This window comes from Solanum dulcamara, chromosome 1, assembly GCF_947179165.1.
Source record: "Solanum dulcamara chromosome 1, daSolDulc1.2, whole genome shotgun sequence".
NCBI classification, from domain to species: domain Eukaryota; kingdom Viridiplantae; phylum Streptophyta; class Magnoliopsida; order Solanales; family Solanaceae; genus Solanum; species Solanum dulcamara.
This window is the reverse complement of record NC_077237.1, coordinates 84,101,401-84,115,291: the sequence shown is the minus strand read 5'-3', so window position 1 is coordinate 84,115,291 and position 13,891 is coordinate 84,101,401. Positions and strand designations below refer to the sequence as shown.

The window sequence follows — 13,891 nt, the reverse complement described above, 5'->3', positions numbered from 1 at the left end:
GTATACCTTTTTCTATCATGTTTTCCAATGTTGTTGTCCTAACCTACATCTATGAACACCTTATTATATTACAATATATAATGTAACAATTCATTAATTCTTATAAATTGTTTACCTTTTGTCATCCTCTTTTTTCCTTAGTAAATGTAATATTGTACTTTAGTAAAGGGGTTTGGGGACAAAAGAGGAGCATGCATAATAGTGGATAAAATGGGGACTTTATATTATCCTTTTAATATTGTTGACTTTGACACTAAAAGTATTTAATTAGTGAATATACAATGATTATAATTGATGTAATCAAAGACAAAAGACACAAAAGTGACATCTCATTACTTTATTATTACAAAAACAAAGAGAGTTCAATGTAACTTTACTTAGCTATGATTACAATGTTATAACCTCCACTTCACTAGATTCTCCAGGAGAATTTGAATATCTCATTTAAGATGTGATGAATAGTTGTTCAATAGCTCTTCCTAATTAATTATAGATTCTTTTTGTTAAAATAAAATAATAGGGTTAAAAAAGTGTTTCCTCATTAAAGAATATATTTTACTTAAAGAAGGGAAGACTTGTGAAAAATTATATAATCTCTGTTATATGAGTATTGTTTTTATCAATTTTATAAATAGAAAACATGTTATAAAACAATACAAATAAAAATACATGACATTAAGAGATGTAGCCAATAAAGCTGGGGGAGAAAGAGATTTTATTTTTTCGGAAATTGATATACGTACAAATTAATTTAACTTTCTATCTAATCTATGAAGAGAAAAAGTTGTTACGAGACTTTTGAGAAAGCGCCTACAAGATTTTTTAGAAATTGCTTATAAATTGTCTACTTGATTACTGACCTCAAGAAGTTATTGCCGGACTTTTCAGAAAATTATTATTTGCAAATTGCCTATTTAATTGCAAGTTTCTATAGAAAATTATAAAAGCTCTTAATTAATGAACATCCATAATAAAATGTAGTTAACAATACATGTGTAGTACCAATATGAACTTAAGTTTAATAGTTACTCCTTTTATTTCAACTTTTATATCCCCGTTCCATTTTAGTTGTCATGATTTTTTTTTTGAGAGTCAAACTATATGAACTTTGACTAACATTTTAAGATATATTTTTATCGTATTAATATGAAAAAAATTATAACTTATAGTACTTTTCGTATAATTTCTGAATATATAATTTTTTACTTTATAATATTGAGTTAAAATAATATAATTTTAACTTTAAAAATTAGTCAAATTGACTTTCGAAAAGCGCAATATGACAACGAAAATGAGACGGATGGAGTATATGATTTAGATAAATACAATGACATGTAAAGGCATGTGGTGGCGAAAGTGGGGTGAAGATAAAGTGTGTCGGAAGGTGGAAAAAACACCATCAATATGAAACGTCATTAATTGAATTTGTTTTCCCTACTTCTATCGTTCAACTAAAGAAATTATTTTACTCATTTTAAAAGATTTTTGTAATAAATTTTTTGACGAATCAAATATGAATTTCTTTTTTCTCCTTAGGGAACACAACTCATGTCTTTCTATACTAGTGGAGCGTTGAATTTGACTTTTAAAACTTACTTTAAGGTGAAACTTTGCTTTCTATCAACCTTAAGGGGAAAAATCACAATTTACCAAAGATTCAAGAACAGCAAAAAACATTTCCTTTTGCCACATGTATCAACAAACAACAAACTGGCAAAACTTCAATCTAACTGTCTTTAATCACAAAGTTCCAAATAGGAAAAATAAAAATTGTATTTTTTTTCCCAATTCCCAAATCCCAAATCCCAACTCCCTTAAAAAGATAATAATTCAATTTTGTGTAATAACTTGTGGAGTTTGTCCTCAAAAAAGTCAGAGGAATATGCTGTGCAGGTTCCGTGGAAAGAAAAGGTTTTCTTGCAGACATCCTCCCATAATAAACATTGCTGAGTCGGTTCCTTAATCCAAACATATATTGCGAGTAAAATACTAAATTATTTTAATACTCCATATATAAGCAGACCCAGTTGGTTCTTTTTCTCTCTCTCTTTCTATTTCTATATTGGCTTTTGTTTCTAAATTGAGGTACCATTTTCTTCCTATTTCTGTTTGTAGAATTATGGGTATTTATTAGTTTTTAGTAGTTTACATTGATGTTATTGTTTGATTGTTCTTTCCTTTTTCACAAGTTGGAATCTTTAAATGTGGAACATTTTTTCAGGGAACCCTAGCTAGTTTTGGATTAAGAATTTCTGAATTTGATTTGGGTGTGGTTTAATAAAGAAAATTGGGGTTGGATTTACTTTGAATGTCTTTCCTTTTCAGTAAAGTTTGAATCTTTATAATGGGGGTGCTAAATTTTCTTATAAATTATCAGTGGGTTGGTTATCTTTAGGACTAGTTCAATTAATGTGATCTTTGGGTGTGGCCTAGTAGTCAGTGAGGTGGGTTCAGAACCATGAGTTTTCGAGTCCAATATCCAGTGGAGGCAAAATATACTAGGTGATTTTTTTTTCCATATGTCAAATATTTGGTTGATGAAGTTATTTGGGAGCAGGTGGAATTAGTCGAAGTGTGCACAAGCTAGCTAGGACACTATAGTTATGAAAAAAATGTGTATCTTTGGTAGTGCAGTGAATCATTTTTTGGGGCAGGATTATGGTTATGGTTTATGGAGTAGTTTCTTTCTAAGTTCATGGAGTCTTTTAGTCCTCTTAGAATAATTTGCATTTGGGTAAACCTGTTAGTTAATTTTTGTTGTTAAGCTTACGTTAAGGTTCAGGTGGGGATAAGGGTGAGTTTTAGAGAATCCCTAATATACCTTATCGGACAAGTTAGTTACCAGTATTGGAATAAAATCGACATGGTAGAGATGAACATATAGAGGATTCTTATCTCATCTATGTTACTATTATTGTGATGTGAGCGGAAATTGGTTGAATCTTTCTCAATCAACTTGGCTGAATTTCTATGAGTTTACTCATCTTGATTGAGTTGGGATAGCATTTTGTCGAAGATAAATAGATAATCCTTTCTTCCCCCCTCTCCCCTTCGTTTTATTTCTCGCGACTAATTGGTTTGAAATAGGTACAATGTATGAAAATTGTAAGCTCAATGCATGCTTTACAGCTTTAGTCAATTATTTGGATTTAGATTTTTTTATTCATATATAGTTCTCTGTTTCGCAGTTGGTTCTTGGGAACTAGAATTAATCAGCAAGAACTCTTATCAAGTAAAGTGTCGTGAAGCCAAGGCTGCTTAATGGGGATCGATAAGCAGCCGAGTGGTATTCTTGATACTCTGAAAATGGAGACAGTCAGGACCATCTTTCCCTCATATCCTTACCCACACGAGCATTCACGTCATTTTGTGATTGCTGTGGTTGTTGGATGCTTGTTTTTCATATCATCAGATAACATGCACTCACTTATTCAGAAATTCGATATCAAATGGTGGTCTATGTATGCCTGTTTGCTCGGATTCTTTTACTTCTTTTCGTCTCCATTTATTGGGAAAACAATTAAACCAAGTTATTCAAATTTCAGTCGCTGGTAAGTCATCTTTTCTCTTTATGTTGTAATAACTCATTTGTGAGTAAAATCTAGCTAACAACAGAAATTCCGTTTTGCAGGTACATTGCCTGGATATTAATAGCAGCTTTATACCACCTTCCCAGTTTTCAATCAATGGGAGTAGATCTCAGGATGAACCTCTCTTTGTTTCTGACGTTATACGTCTCGTCCATTTTGTTTCTTCTTGTTTTCCATGTTATGTTTATCGGGCTTTGGTATCTTGGACTTGTTGCTCGTGTGGCGGGAAAGAGGCCTGAGATTATGAAGATCTTTCAAAATTGTGCTGTAAGTTTTGAGAACGCATCTTTAGGTATAACATAAAGTTACTCCGTCCCTTATATTATTGCTTCATCATCTCTTAGGTTATAAGTATAGCCTGCTGTGTTTTCTATAGCCACTGTGGGAACCTCGCTATAGTAAGAGAAAAGACAGTTGACTGGAGGAATTCTATATGGTTTTCGCTGTGGAATAAAGGAGAGGGGAATACATGGCTTGCGAAATTCATCCGCATGACTGAATTCAAAGATCAAGTTTGCAAATCTTGGTTTGCTCCAGTTGGGTCTGCTAGTGATTACCCATTCTTGTCCAAATGGGTCATCTATGGAGAGGTATTATCTCTCACAATTTAAGAGTTTTCATACTTTTCGGCTGAGAGATCTTATGCTGCTATATTCCTATTAACATTTGACTTTCACCTTTCCAGTTGACTTGTGGCGGCTCATGTGCAGAATCATCAGATGAAATTTCTCCAATTTATTCATTATGGGCCACTTTTATTGGCCTATATATGGCAAATTACGTCGTGGAAAGATCATCTGGGTGAGTAGTTCAATTTTTCGTTCACATGTTGGAGCTTGTTTTCTCTTTCCCTGTAATGGTGGATGTGAACAACCCTATATAAGGGGCTTTAGACTTTACAGAGGAAAACCTCATATGTTTTTTTTGAGTCTCTGTTAAATGCGATATGTTGTGCTTATGCAAACATGCAACTGGCCTATCTTCATAACATAACTTATTAATTCCTGGCTGATCATCATATTTTTATGCTAAATATTATACCTGGTTGGTTCTATTTAAGCGTATTAAGGCTTAATATAGGCAATTTGGTTAGATTATGAGTATTATTTTTTTAGTTCTAAACTTAATTTGCCTGCATAGAGGAGATTGTAGCACTATCGGCCTTATGTGATATTCCAAGGTCTGGGTTTTTGTTCTAATGTATAGTTATCAACAGATGGGCTCTATCACGCCCTTTATCACTCAAGGAGTTTGAGAAATTGAAGAAAAAGCAGATGAAACCAGAGTTTTTGGATATGGTTCCTTGGTATTCAGGGTATGCTCTTCACTTGCATCTCTTTCTGACCCCTTCTTAAACCAGTGGCGCTGCAGTTCCTTAGGGAAGAAAGTTGATTAAATTTCCTTAAATAAAGTCATTATTTACCACAATTACAGGACATCTGCTGATTTATTCAAGACAGTGTTTGACCTCATGGTCTCGGTAACAGTATTTGTTGGGCGTTTTGATATGCGCATGATGCAGGTACATTATGATGCTCTGGCTTCATGCTAAAAACATTCAGCTTTCAATGTGATATTTCTCCTTGTAAAAAGATTACTCCCTCCGTTTCAATTTGTTTGTCTTAGTTTGACTCGGCACGGAGTTTAAGAAAAGAAAGAAGACTTTTAAATCTTGTGGTCTTAAACTAAAGATGTGTTAATGTACCAAAATGTTATTGGAATCTTGTGGTCTTAAATATGCCATGTAAGATGTTGGGTGTAAAGAGTTACTAAATGTAGAAAGTGACATTCTTTTTGAAACGGACTAAAAAAAAAGTAAAACAAAATAAAAAGAAGGGAGTATAAGATACTTGAATGTGCTTGACTTTTAAAAGGATCAAGGATATTTGTTTCCTCCTACTTTTAGCAAAGCATTTTCTTACGTTTACAAAGAATGATAAATGTAGGCAGAGTTTAAAGTGGATTTTATATTTTTCTATAATGAAATGTGCAGTGAGAAGTTTAGATAATTATCCCTGAATTGAATGATTGTGTAAGAGGATACAAGTAGGTTCACCTTAACATCCTCATCTTTCCCATTGTCAGGCTGCTATGAGCAAGGTTGAAGACGGAGCTAAGCAGGATGATCTTTTGTATGATCAGTTTAGTGAAGAGGATGGTATCTGGTTTGATTTTATGGCTGATACTGGTGATGGCGGAAATTCTTCCTACACTGTGACTCGCCTTCTTGCTCAACCTTCAATCCACGTCCAAAATAATGATTCCAAGCTTACACTGCCACGTGGACGCCTGCTTCTTATTGGGGGTGACCTTGCGTAAGCTCAGAGTTTTTTTTACAACAATAGTGGTTTATGCACTCTACATGAGCAATTGCGCGTAATTTTTTCGCATTTTGGCTCATAATAGCACCACCTTATGAGTTAAAGCAGACTTATTACCAAACAGTAACTATTGCTTACTTCCCATATCATTTGGCTGCGTATAATGTGTCCTCTCTTAGATATCTTTTTAATATCTAGGATTAGAATATTGTGCATTGCTGCGGTTTACACATATTTTTCTTCAACTGGTACTTTGAGTTACTTCTGTTATTCACTTATTCCGTCCACTTACCAAGTTCGCAAAAGAATTTTCATGTGTTGAATAGAGTAAAATTCAGACATGAAAAATAATAGTTGAATATGGTGATTTGAGCTATTAGTGTCAACTGGTTGATCAACCTAATATTAACATATATGTGCATGTGTGTCGATGTGGTGTGCTTTTGTGTATACTATCGTTGATGGCCGGCTTGGGAGATTTGTGCTAAAATGTTGATATCATCTTCGATATTTTGATGACTTTTGTGGTAATGATGAGGTGCTCTGTTGTCTTTGATGATGTTATACAAAGTAACTGATTATTATGCGGCTACAAATTTCAAAATCATTGAATCAGTTCATTTCTTATCTTTAAACCACAATATAAGAAGCTACACTTTGCGTGTGCAACAAATACTTTATATACCTAGAATGAATTAACAGAATTACATTAACATGTCAATATTTGATGCTTGAAAATCATTGTGAAGAAATGTCTGAAAATAAGTAGGCGTCACACCTCATCCTCCATGCTGACACCAAGCCTGGGGCAACCTTTTGGATATAATTAGTGCGAAAAGCAATTTATTTTCCTCTGCATTAAATGCATATATGTGCTGTCTAATCATGCTTCTGGGATGTTACCAAGCAGGACTTCTCTCCTGGTAACGTCAGTTATTTGGCGTCTAAATTGACCCTAGACATTTTGCATCTTAAAATTTCTGAGTTTAGAACATGGAAGTGTAATAGTGTTCAAACTATGTTAAGTGATACTCAGTTTTTGGCTTTCCTGTAGGTATCCGAACCCATCAGCATTTACATATGAGAAGCGTCTTTTTCGTCCCTTTGAATATGCTCTTCAGCCTCCAATCTGGTATAAGGAAGACCATATTGCCGTTAAGAAGCCTGAATTACCTTCCGGCGTGACTGAACTCAGGCAATATGATGGACCTCAGTGTTTTGTCATCCCCGGAAATCATGGTTAGTCTAGTTTCTAAGCCTGTACGCTTGTACTTCTGTCTTTCAGTGTTGTAGGGTGGCTCATGTAGGTTTTATTTGTTGTTTAGTCAAAGTCCTTTTTGTGTACTTCTGCAGACTGGTTTGATGGGCTTCAGACTTTCATGAGGTACATTTGTCACAAGAGCTGGTTGGGTGGGTGGTTTATGCCTCAAAAGAAAAGCTATTTTGCCTTGCAGCTTCCTAAAGGGTGGTGGTTATTTGGTCTTGATCTTGCCCTACATTCTGATATTGATATATACCAGTTCAAGTTCTTCTCGGAATTAACAAGGGACAAGGTATCTTATTTGTCCTAGTAGGCATAGTACTACTCTTGTAGTTTCTTGTTCTTCGATTTATATTACTATATGATGTTTCGTGTAGTTCAATTATAGGATTATTCTTGTGGTACTGTTTTGCTACTATCTATTTTTTTTGTTATTTTTTGTAGTCTCTTGTACTTCCATTACATCTTTTTCTAAACTGTTTTTGTCTTGAGCCGAGGGTTTGTCAAAAATAGCCTCTCTACCTCACCTCCGAGGTAGAGATAAGGTTTGTGTACACTCTATCCTCCAGGCCCCACTCTGTGGCACGACACTGGGTATGTAGTAGTTGTTGTTATTGTAAGGTATCTTATTTTTACTTTCTAGCCAGAGTTGTCATATTGCATTTTATGAGTCACCTATGTTGCTGGATATGCCAAAATTTGTCATACTTGTTCAGATGATGTTCTACTTTACTGGACATAACATTTTTGTACAGATGTTGGCTGTTAATTTTTGCAAAATATCCTGGATCACTAGGTTAAAATGGCAAATGATAATGATTTAAAAAAAGTTTTTATGTTCTAAGTTGCACAGACTCTTCACTTTTGATGCCGCACCTGCAAAGATTCTCCAAAAATACACTAGTTTTGTAGAATCCGACATGCACCTGCTGACATTTATGAAGAGCCCGAACAACGTAGCTTATGGTAGATAATAGTTTTCACATTGCTAAACTGAGCAATGATAGATGATAATTACTGACACGCATAAGTCAGCAATAGTACTGGTTTTTATTTCTGCAGTTGATTATACTTCGTTAATCCTGTCGGGCGACATGTTATCCAGGGTTTTGCCAATTGATAGCTAGTTATGAAATTTCATTTAGACAGTTTTCTTCTCCTTTTCCAGCAACACATTTAAGAATTATATCAGCTTTGATTTCTTGGTCTTGTTATGTCTCTGTCATTTAGGTTTTCCTTATCTTTCAGATTTGATTGATGGCTGGAAAAAGTGATCAAATTCTTGTGTACCTTTGTAGGAATGTAAATATGTTAAAGAGTGACTAAATCTTTTTACTCTTTCATGCTATCTTTTTTTTGTCACATCTTGCTTGAATCTGAATTCCCCTGACATTTGCATTATGTTTGGTGGAGGAAAAAGGGGAGGACGGGATGGGGTGAAAGTGGAAAGTGAAATGGAGGACAGCACAATATATTACCTTGTAGTAAGATCTATAGCCTGTTTGGCTAAGTTTTTTGGGAGGCCAAAAGTGCTAATTTTTAAAAACATGAGGTGTTTGGCCAAACTTTTAGGAGAAAATAAGTGTTTTTGGGGAATAACAGAAGCTGTTTTTCAAAAGCTTAAAAATAGCTTTTCCGCAACAGTACTTTTTTGAATAACACTTTCGATAAAATACTTAGAAACACTTCTTAAAAGTTTGGCCAAACACTAATTTGTGCTCAAAAGTGTTTTTTAAATTGATTAGCCAAACACAAACTGCTTCACACCACAAGTACTTTTTTGATAAAGCACTTTCCAAAATATGCTGATTTTAGAAGTTTGGCCAAACAAACTTCATATGGCTCTTGAATAGCAAGGACTTAAACAAGGAAGAAGAAAAAGTGGAACAATTCGATGCCTCTCCATATAAGCATTCATTCTTGTACTTTTTGGTGGATGTTAAGAAGTAAATGGTAAATGATATCACTGTCCTTAAATGACATTGAGATAAGCAAAATAGTTAAACTGCTACTCTCTTTTACCTGTCCTACCTTTTAATGAAGATGGAGGTGAAGCTAGTTAATTGCGCTTCTTTGTGAATATCCTAAAGCCCAGTTGGTACAAAAGTACCAGCTACTCTGAAGGAGATATTTTAGAGCACTATGATTAACAGTGTCTTGCTAGGGTGTTAGATGGTAGACAGTGAGTTGAACAATGTTATGTTTTTTTCAGTAAAAACTGTTAATCAGACTGTCTATATTAACTAGGAAGTTTCAGTCCGAACTTCATTTATGTTATTTTCCGTTCTTTTTTTAAATTCAAGCCTTTAGTCGATTTTGTAAAGTGCATGGTGATCGTATTGGATAAGGAGAGAATTTGATCCATAGATTCGGTGTTTGCAGAATTAGTATGATCCTATCATGTTCATTTAGATAGCTATGGGTTCGTCAAGTGTTACTTGTTGCGGTCTTATAAATTTGTGCATTTACAATGTCTTCTTTACGCCCTTCCCCAACCAATCCCCCTTTAGAGTTGAAAACTTTTAACCGTTGATTAACGGATTTCAGGTTGGTGAGAATGATTCTGTGATCATTATGACACATGAACCTAATTGGCTTCTCGATTGGTATTTCGATCAAGTTACTGGAAGGAATGTGTCATACTTAATACGTGACCATTTAAATGGGAGATGTAGACTTCGAATTGCTGGGGACGTGCATCATTATATGCGCCATAAGTTTGTGGAATCGAAATCGGATAACCCAGTTTATGTCCAGCATTTACTTGTTAATGGTTGTGGGGGTGCTTTTTTGCATCCGACACATGTCTTCAAGAATTTCAACAATTTATACGGAACAACCTATGAGTGTAAAAATCCTTACCCAACTTTTGAAGATTCAAGTAGGGTACGTAATCGATCTCCTTTTATGTTATATAGACAGATTATTTGGTGCTTAAATAAGGCCTGTAATATGCTATAAATATTTGCAGATTGCTTTGGGAAATATATTGAAATTTAGGAAGAAAAATTGGCAATTTGATTTTATTGGTGGCATCATATACTTCATGTTGGCCTTTTCTATGTTCCCCCAGGTAACTTTCTATTTGACTTTCGATGTATTTCTTTTTAGGGTTACTTTAGGTATCATTATCCACACTCTCCTCCCATGGTAAACCAGTTGGGGGCTGTTTGATAAAAACTAATATCCGACAGCTTAAGTTGAAGTTGTATCTCAAAATAATTTAGGCATAATACATAAACAAACACTCAAATTTGGCCTCAGCTGGCAAGTAAGCACTCCAACATTGAGAGCGCATATTTTAGACACCTCAGCTTGGTCTCAACTAACCACTAAACACTCCAACTTGTCCTCACCGTGTCTCTTGGATACTCAACGCTAACGTGACACATAAATTTTGGAGGTGTCTTAGATGATCATTTGGTAAGTTGGAGTTTTCAAGTGACATAGTGGAGACGAGTTGAATTGTCTAGATATACATGCTCAAAATTGGAACGCTTACTTGCCAGCTGTGGCTAAGTTATAATTTTTATCTCTTAGTTATAGGTCATGGAGATGTTGTATTGCAAAATCTGATCATTATCATTGAAATATTAGTTGTTTCCTTCTATGTATTGTAAACTTATCAAGCTTTTAATGTATTACACATTTATTTTCGATTTGTGCTGTTTAACTTTATGATACATTATTTTAAAACATTCATTAAATTATCCATCTGAGTTTACAAAATCAGTGTTCATTAATAGTTAAACATGTTGAGTTTTTGGTTTTTTTACAAGGTAAAGTTAAGTTTCAAATGCTGACTCTTCAATATGAACTTATGGTTTCTTCTTTTATTTATTTATTATTGTTGTTGGTCGAATATATAAATTTTTGGATTGATGATTTTCAGTTGTTTTTATTGCTTTCGACATTTCAAGTGCCTTTTATGCATCAACTTATCTTTTATTTTGTTGTCAAGTACATCAAATGTGTGATTATGTTCATCTAACATTCAGTTTAGACGTGTTCATGTAACACATTTAATTAGATGTTTTATTTCCCATTTGCTTCTAGTGTCAGCTAGATCACATTTTCAAGGATGATACATTTTCGGGTCACATGGGAACCTTCTTCGACACAGTGTGGGATACATTTATGTATATATTTGGATGCTCATATGTCTCCTTGACCGGCGCAGTCCTGCTATTAATAATTGCAATATCTTTTGTGCCATCCAAGGTGCCTTGGAAAAAGAAAGTAGTAATTGGGATTCTTCATGTATCTGCACACCTTGCTGCAGCTGTGATTCTTATGCTCTTGCTGGAATTAGGCATTGAGACATGTATTCGCCATAAACTACTTGCAACTTCTGGTGAGATTTTGCATTTTATTTTCTATTGTGTGATTGTCTCTGAGTGTGTTTTTCCATGTTCGGTTGGTCAAAAATTTTGGGAAACATTTTCTCTAGGAAAATAAGTTCCTTAAAAATGAGGAATTGACTTCCCTAGTGGAAGTAGGGAAAACAAGTGATATTCCAGATTGATTGTGTCCTCACCCTCCTATACACCTCATATTCACCTCCACCCCGTAGCCCTATCCCCACCACCCTTACCCCCTGCCCAACCTCCCATAGTATTTATTTAGATTACATATACAAAGGCTTTTAGGATAATAATTTTTTCTTACCTACGAACACAAGAAAATAAGCAAAAAATCCACAATAAGCAAAAAATCCACTTATTTTCCTGAAAAATATTTTCCTTCATACTGAACACACCCTTTACTTAATTTATTTTCATATGTATATTCTGTATTTTGTTTCTCTTTGCCTCAACTTCCCGTCACAGCTCTGACTTAAATGCCCAAAGTCACATGAATTGCACGTATCTTTTTGAAATAATCATTTTCACCTAATTCTCTTAACTAATAAGAACCTCCTATTCTGCCCTTTCTCAGTCATGATTCAAGGCATTTGATACCATGACCCTGATGAGGCTGAGAATTTTCATCCTTTTAGAATGATTTGAGGACCTGGAGTCCATTAATTAACTACTCCATTGAAAACTGAGTTTTACTTGAGCCTTTCTTGAGAGATTACCTAGCTAAGCGCCGATTTCTTGTTTCATGTGCTTGCAGCTATGTATTTCCTTTGCTAACTACTGAATGTTGTAATCCAGGTTATCACACTTTATTTGAATGGTACAAATCTGTGGAGAGTGAGCATTTTCCAGACCCAACAGGTCTTAGGGCACGAATTGAACAATGGACATTTGGCCTTTACCCGGCATGTATTAAATATCTCATGTCTGCTTTTGATGTTCCGGAGGTAAGAATCCATAAGCGTATTGCTTTGTGATGACTCAAATCGCTTAATTATATAATGTCTGCCTTTAATCTGTTGCATATATTCAGGTGATGGCAGTTACCAGGAATACTATCTGCAAGGATGGGATGGATTTCCTATCTCGAGGGGGTGCTGTAATTTATTATGCATCCGTCTTCCTTTATTTTTGGGTCTTTTCAACGCCAGTGGTTTCTTTGGTTTTCGGAAGCTACCTATACATTTGCATAAATTGGCTTCATATACATTTCGACGAAGCCTTTTCATCACTTCGTATTGCTAACTACAAGTCATTTACACGTTTTCATATCAACAACAAAGGCGATCTTGAAGTTTTTACCCTTGCAGTTGATAAGGTATTTTTCCACTTTCCTGTGGTAATAAAGGTCAAGTGCATTATCGAGCTGTTTGCATTTGGCGATTCCTCAATCTCTGTCAATTTGTAGGTTCCGAAAGAGTGGAAACTGGATCCTAAATGGGACGGAGAGTCAAAACAACCGCAGGAGCCAAGTTACCTTCAGAGATTCCCGAGCAAATGGAGAGCAGCTTCCCCTAATCAAGATCCTGTAGATACTGTACGGATTATTGACCAATTTGTGATTGAAAAGACTGAAAAGCGTGATTCAGAATTAGCGAACGGGTCAGTTAATCAATAACTCATTTGATTACAAGACTCTTCTACTGTCAGTTTGTACATATAGGCTTTTAGAATTTAGATGGTAATTGATATCATAACCTTTTTGGAAAGAAATGGAATTTGTGGAGCTGTGGCAAATGTTCATTGAAATCATAGGTGGAAATTTCTATCTTTGCCTTATGTCATAAGGCACTTCAAATCAAATATATACAGTACTGTATATTACGCGAAATGGAGTAATTTTTCTCATTTCATCAGTAAAAGTTATTAGTTGCTTCTGGATGCTGTGAAGATGAGAAAAACCAGCATTGCATGATGTAGTTCGAACATGTTCAACTTGAATTAAACTCTACACAGAAGAGTTAGCATCTTGCAAATTGTTAAGTTTCCGTGTTGCTTGAAGGAATGGATTGTATCTATATTTTGGCATTGGACAATCCTCGCCTCGTATGAGCTAAGGTTCATTTTTGTTTTTAAGCTCTCCGCGTGTGATTTTTTTAATCTTACGACATGTAATTGATCTGAGTGTGGTTTTGTTTCTCCTACCTCCACTATTTGGAAGGGAGGTGCTAAACGGCGGACCCTGATTGTATCAAAGTCGGACACATCTTAATTCTTGGTTTGTCCACTTTCTATTCTGGGATAGGCAGCTGATACTTAAATAATAACCTTAAATAATAAGTGAAGTAGTAGTCGTATGTTGGGTTGCCAGGTTATTTTTCCAGAGTCCCATATTGGTTGAAGCAATGTGAGTTATAA

The 13,891-nt window shown here is 34.9% G+C and overlaps 1 protein-coding gene across 3 annotated transcripts; it reads left to right on the top strand.

Moving 5' to 3' along the window:
- Positions 1-1,687: 1,687 nt before the first annotated feature.
- Positions 1,688-13,410, top strand: LOC129880968 (uncharacterized). Of its 3 annotated transcripts, none has more exons than XM_055955267.1 (16): positions 1,688-1,911; positions 3,189-3,551; positions 3,632-3,857; positions 3,935-4,180; positions 4,276-4,391; positions 4,807-4,905; positions 5,025-5,112; positions 5,676-5,905; positions 6,966-7,150; positions 7,265-7,464; positions 9,720-10,058; positions 10,144-10,245; positions 11,229-11,526; positions 12,332-12,480; positions 12,567-12,851; positions 12,942-13,410. In XM_055955267.1, the coding sequence occupies exons 2-16, from the start codon at positions 3,262-3,264 to the stop codon at positions 13,149-13,151; spliced, it is 3,063 nt and encodes a 1,020-aa protein (XP_055811242.1). In that variant the 5' UTR covers positions 1,688-1,911; positions 3,189-3,261; the 3' UTR covers positions 13,152-13,410. The 3 variants fall into 3 exon arrangements, with proteins under 3 accessions (XP_055811242.1, XP_055811235.1, XP_055811228.1); XM_055955260.1 differs by having other exon boundaries at positions 1,688-1,981; XM_055955253.1 differs by having other exon boundaries at positions 1,688-2,085.
- Positions 13,411-13,891: the final 481 nt, after the last annotated feature.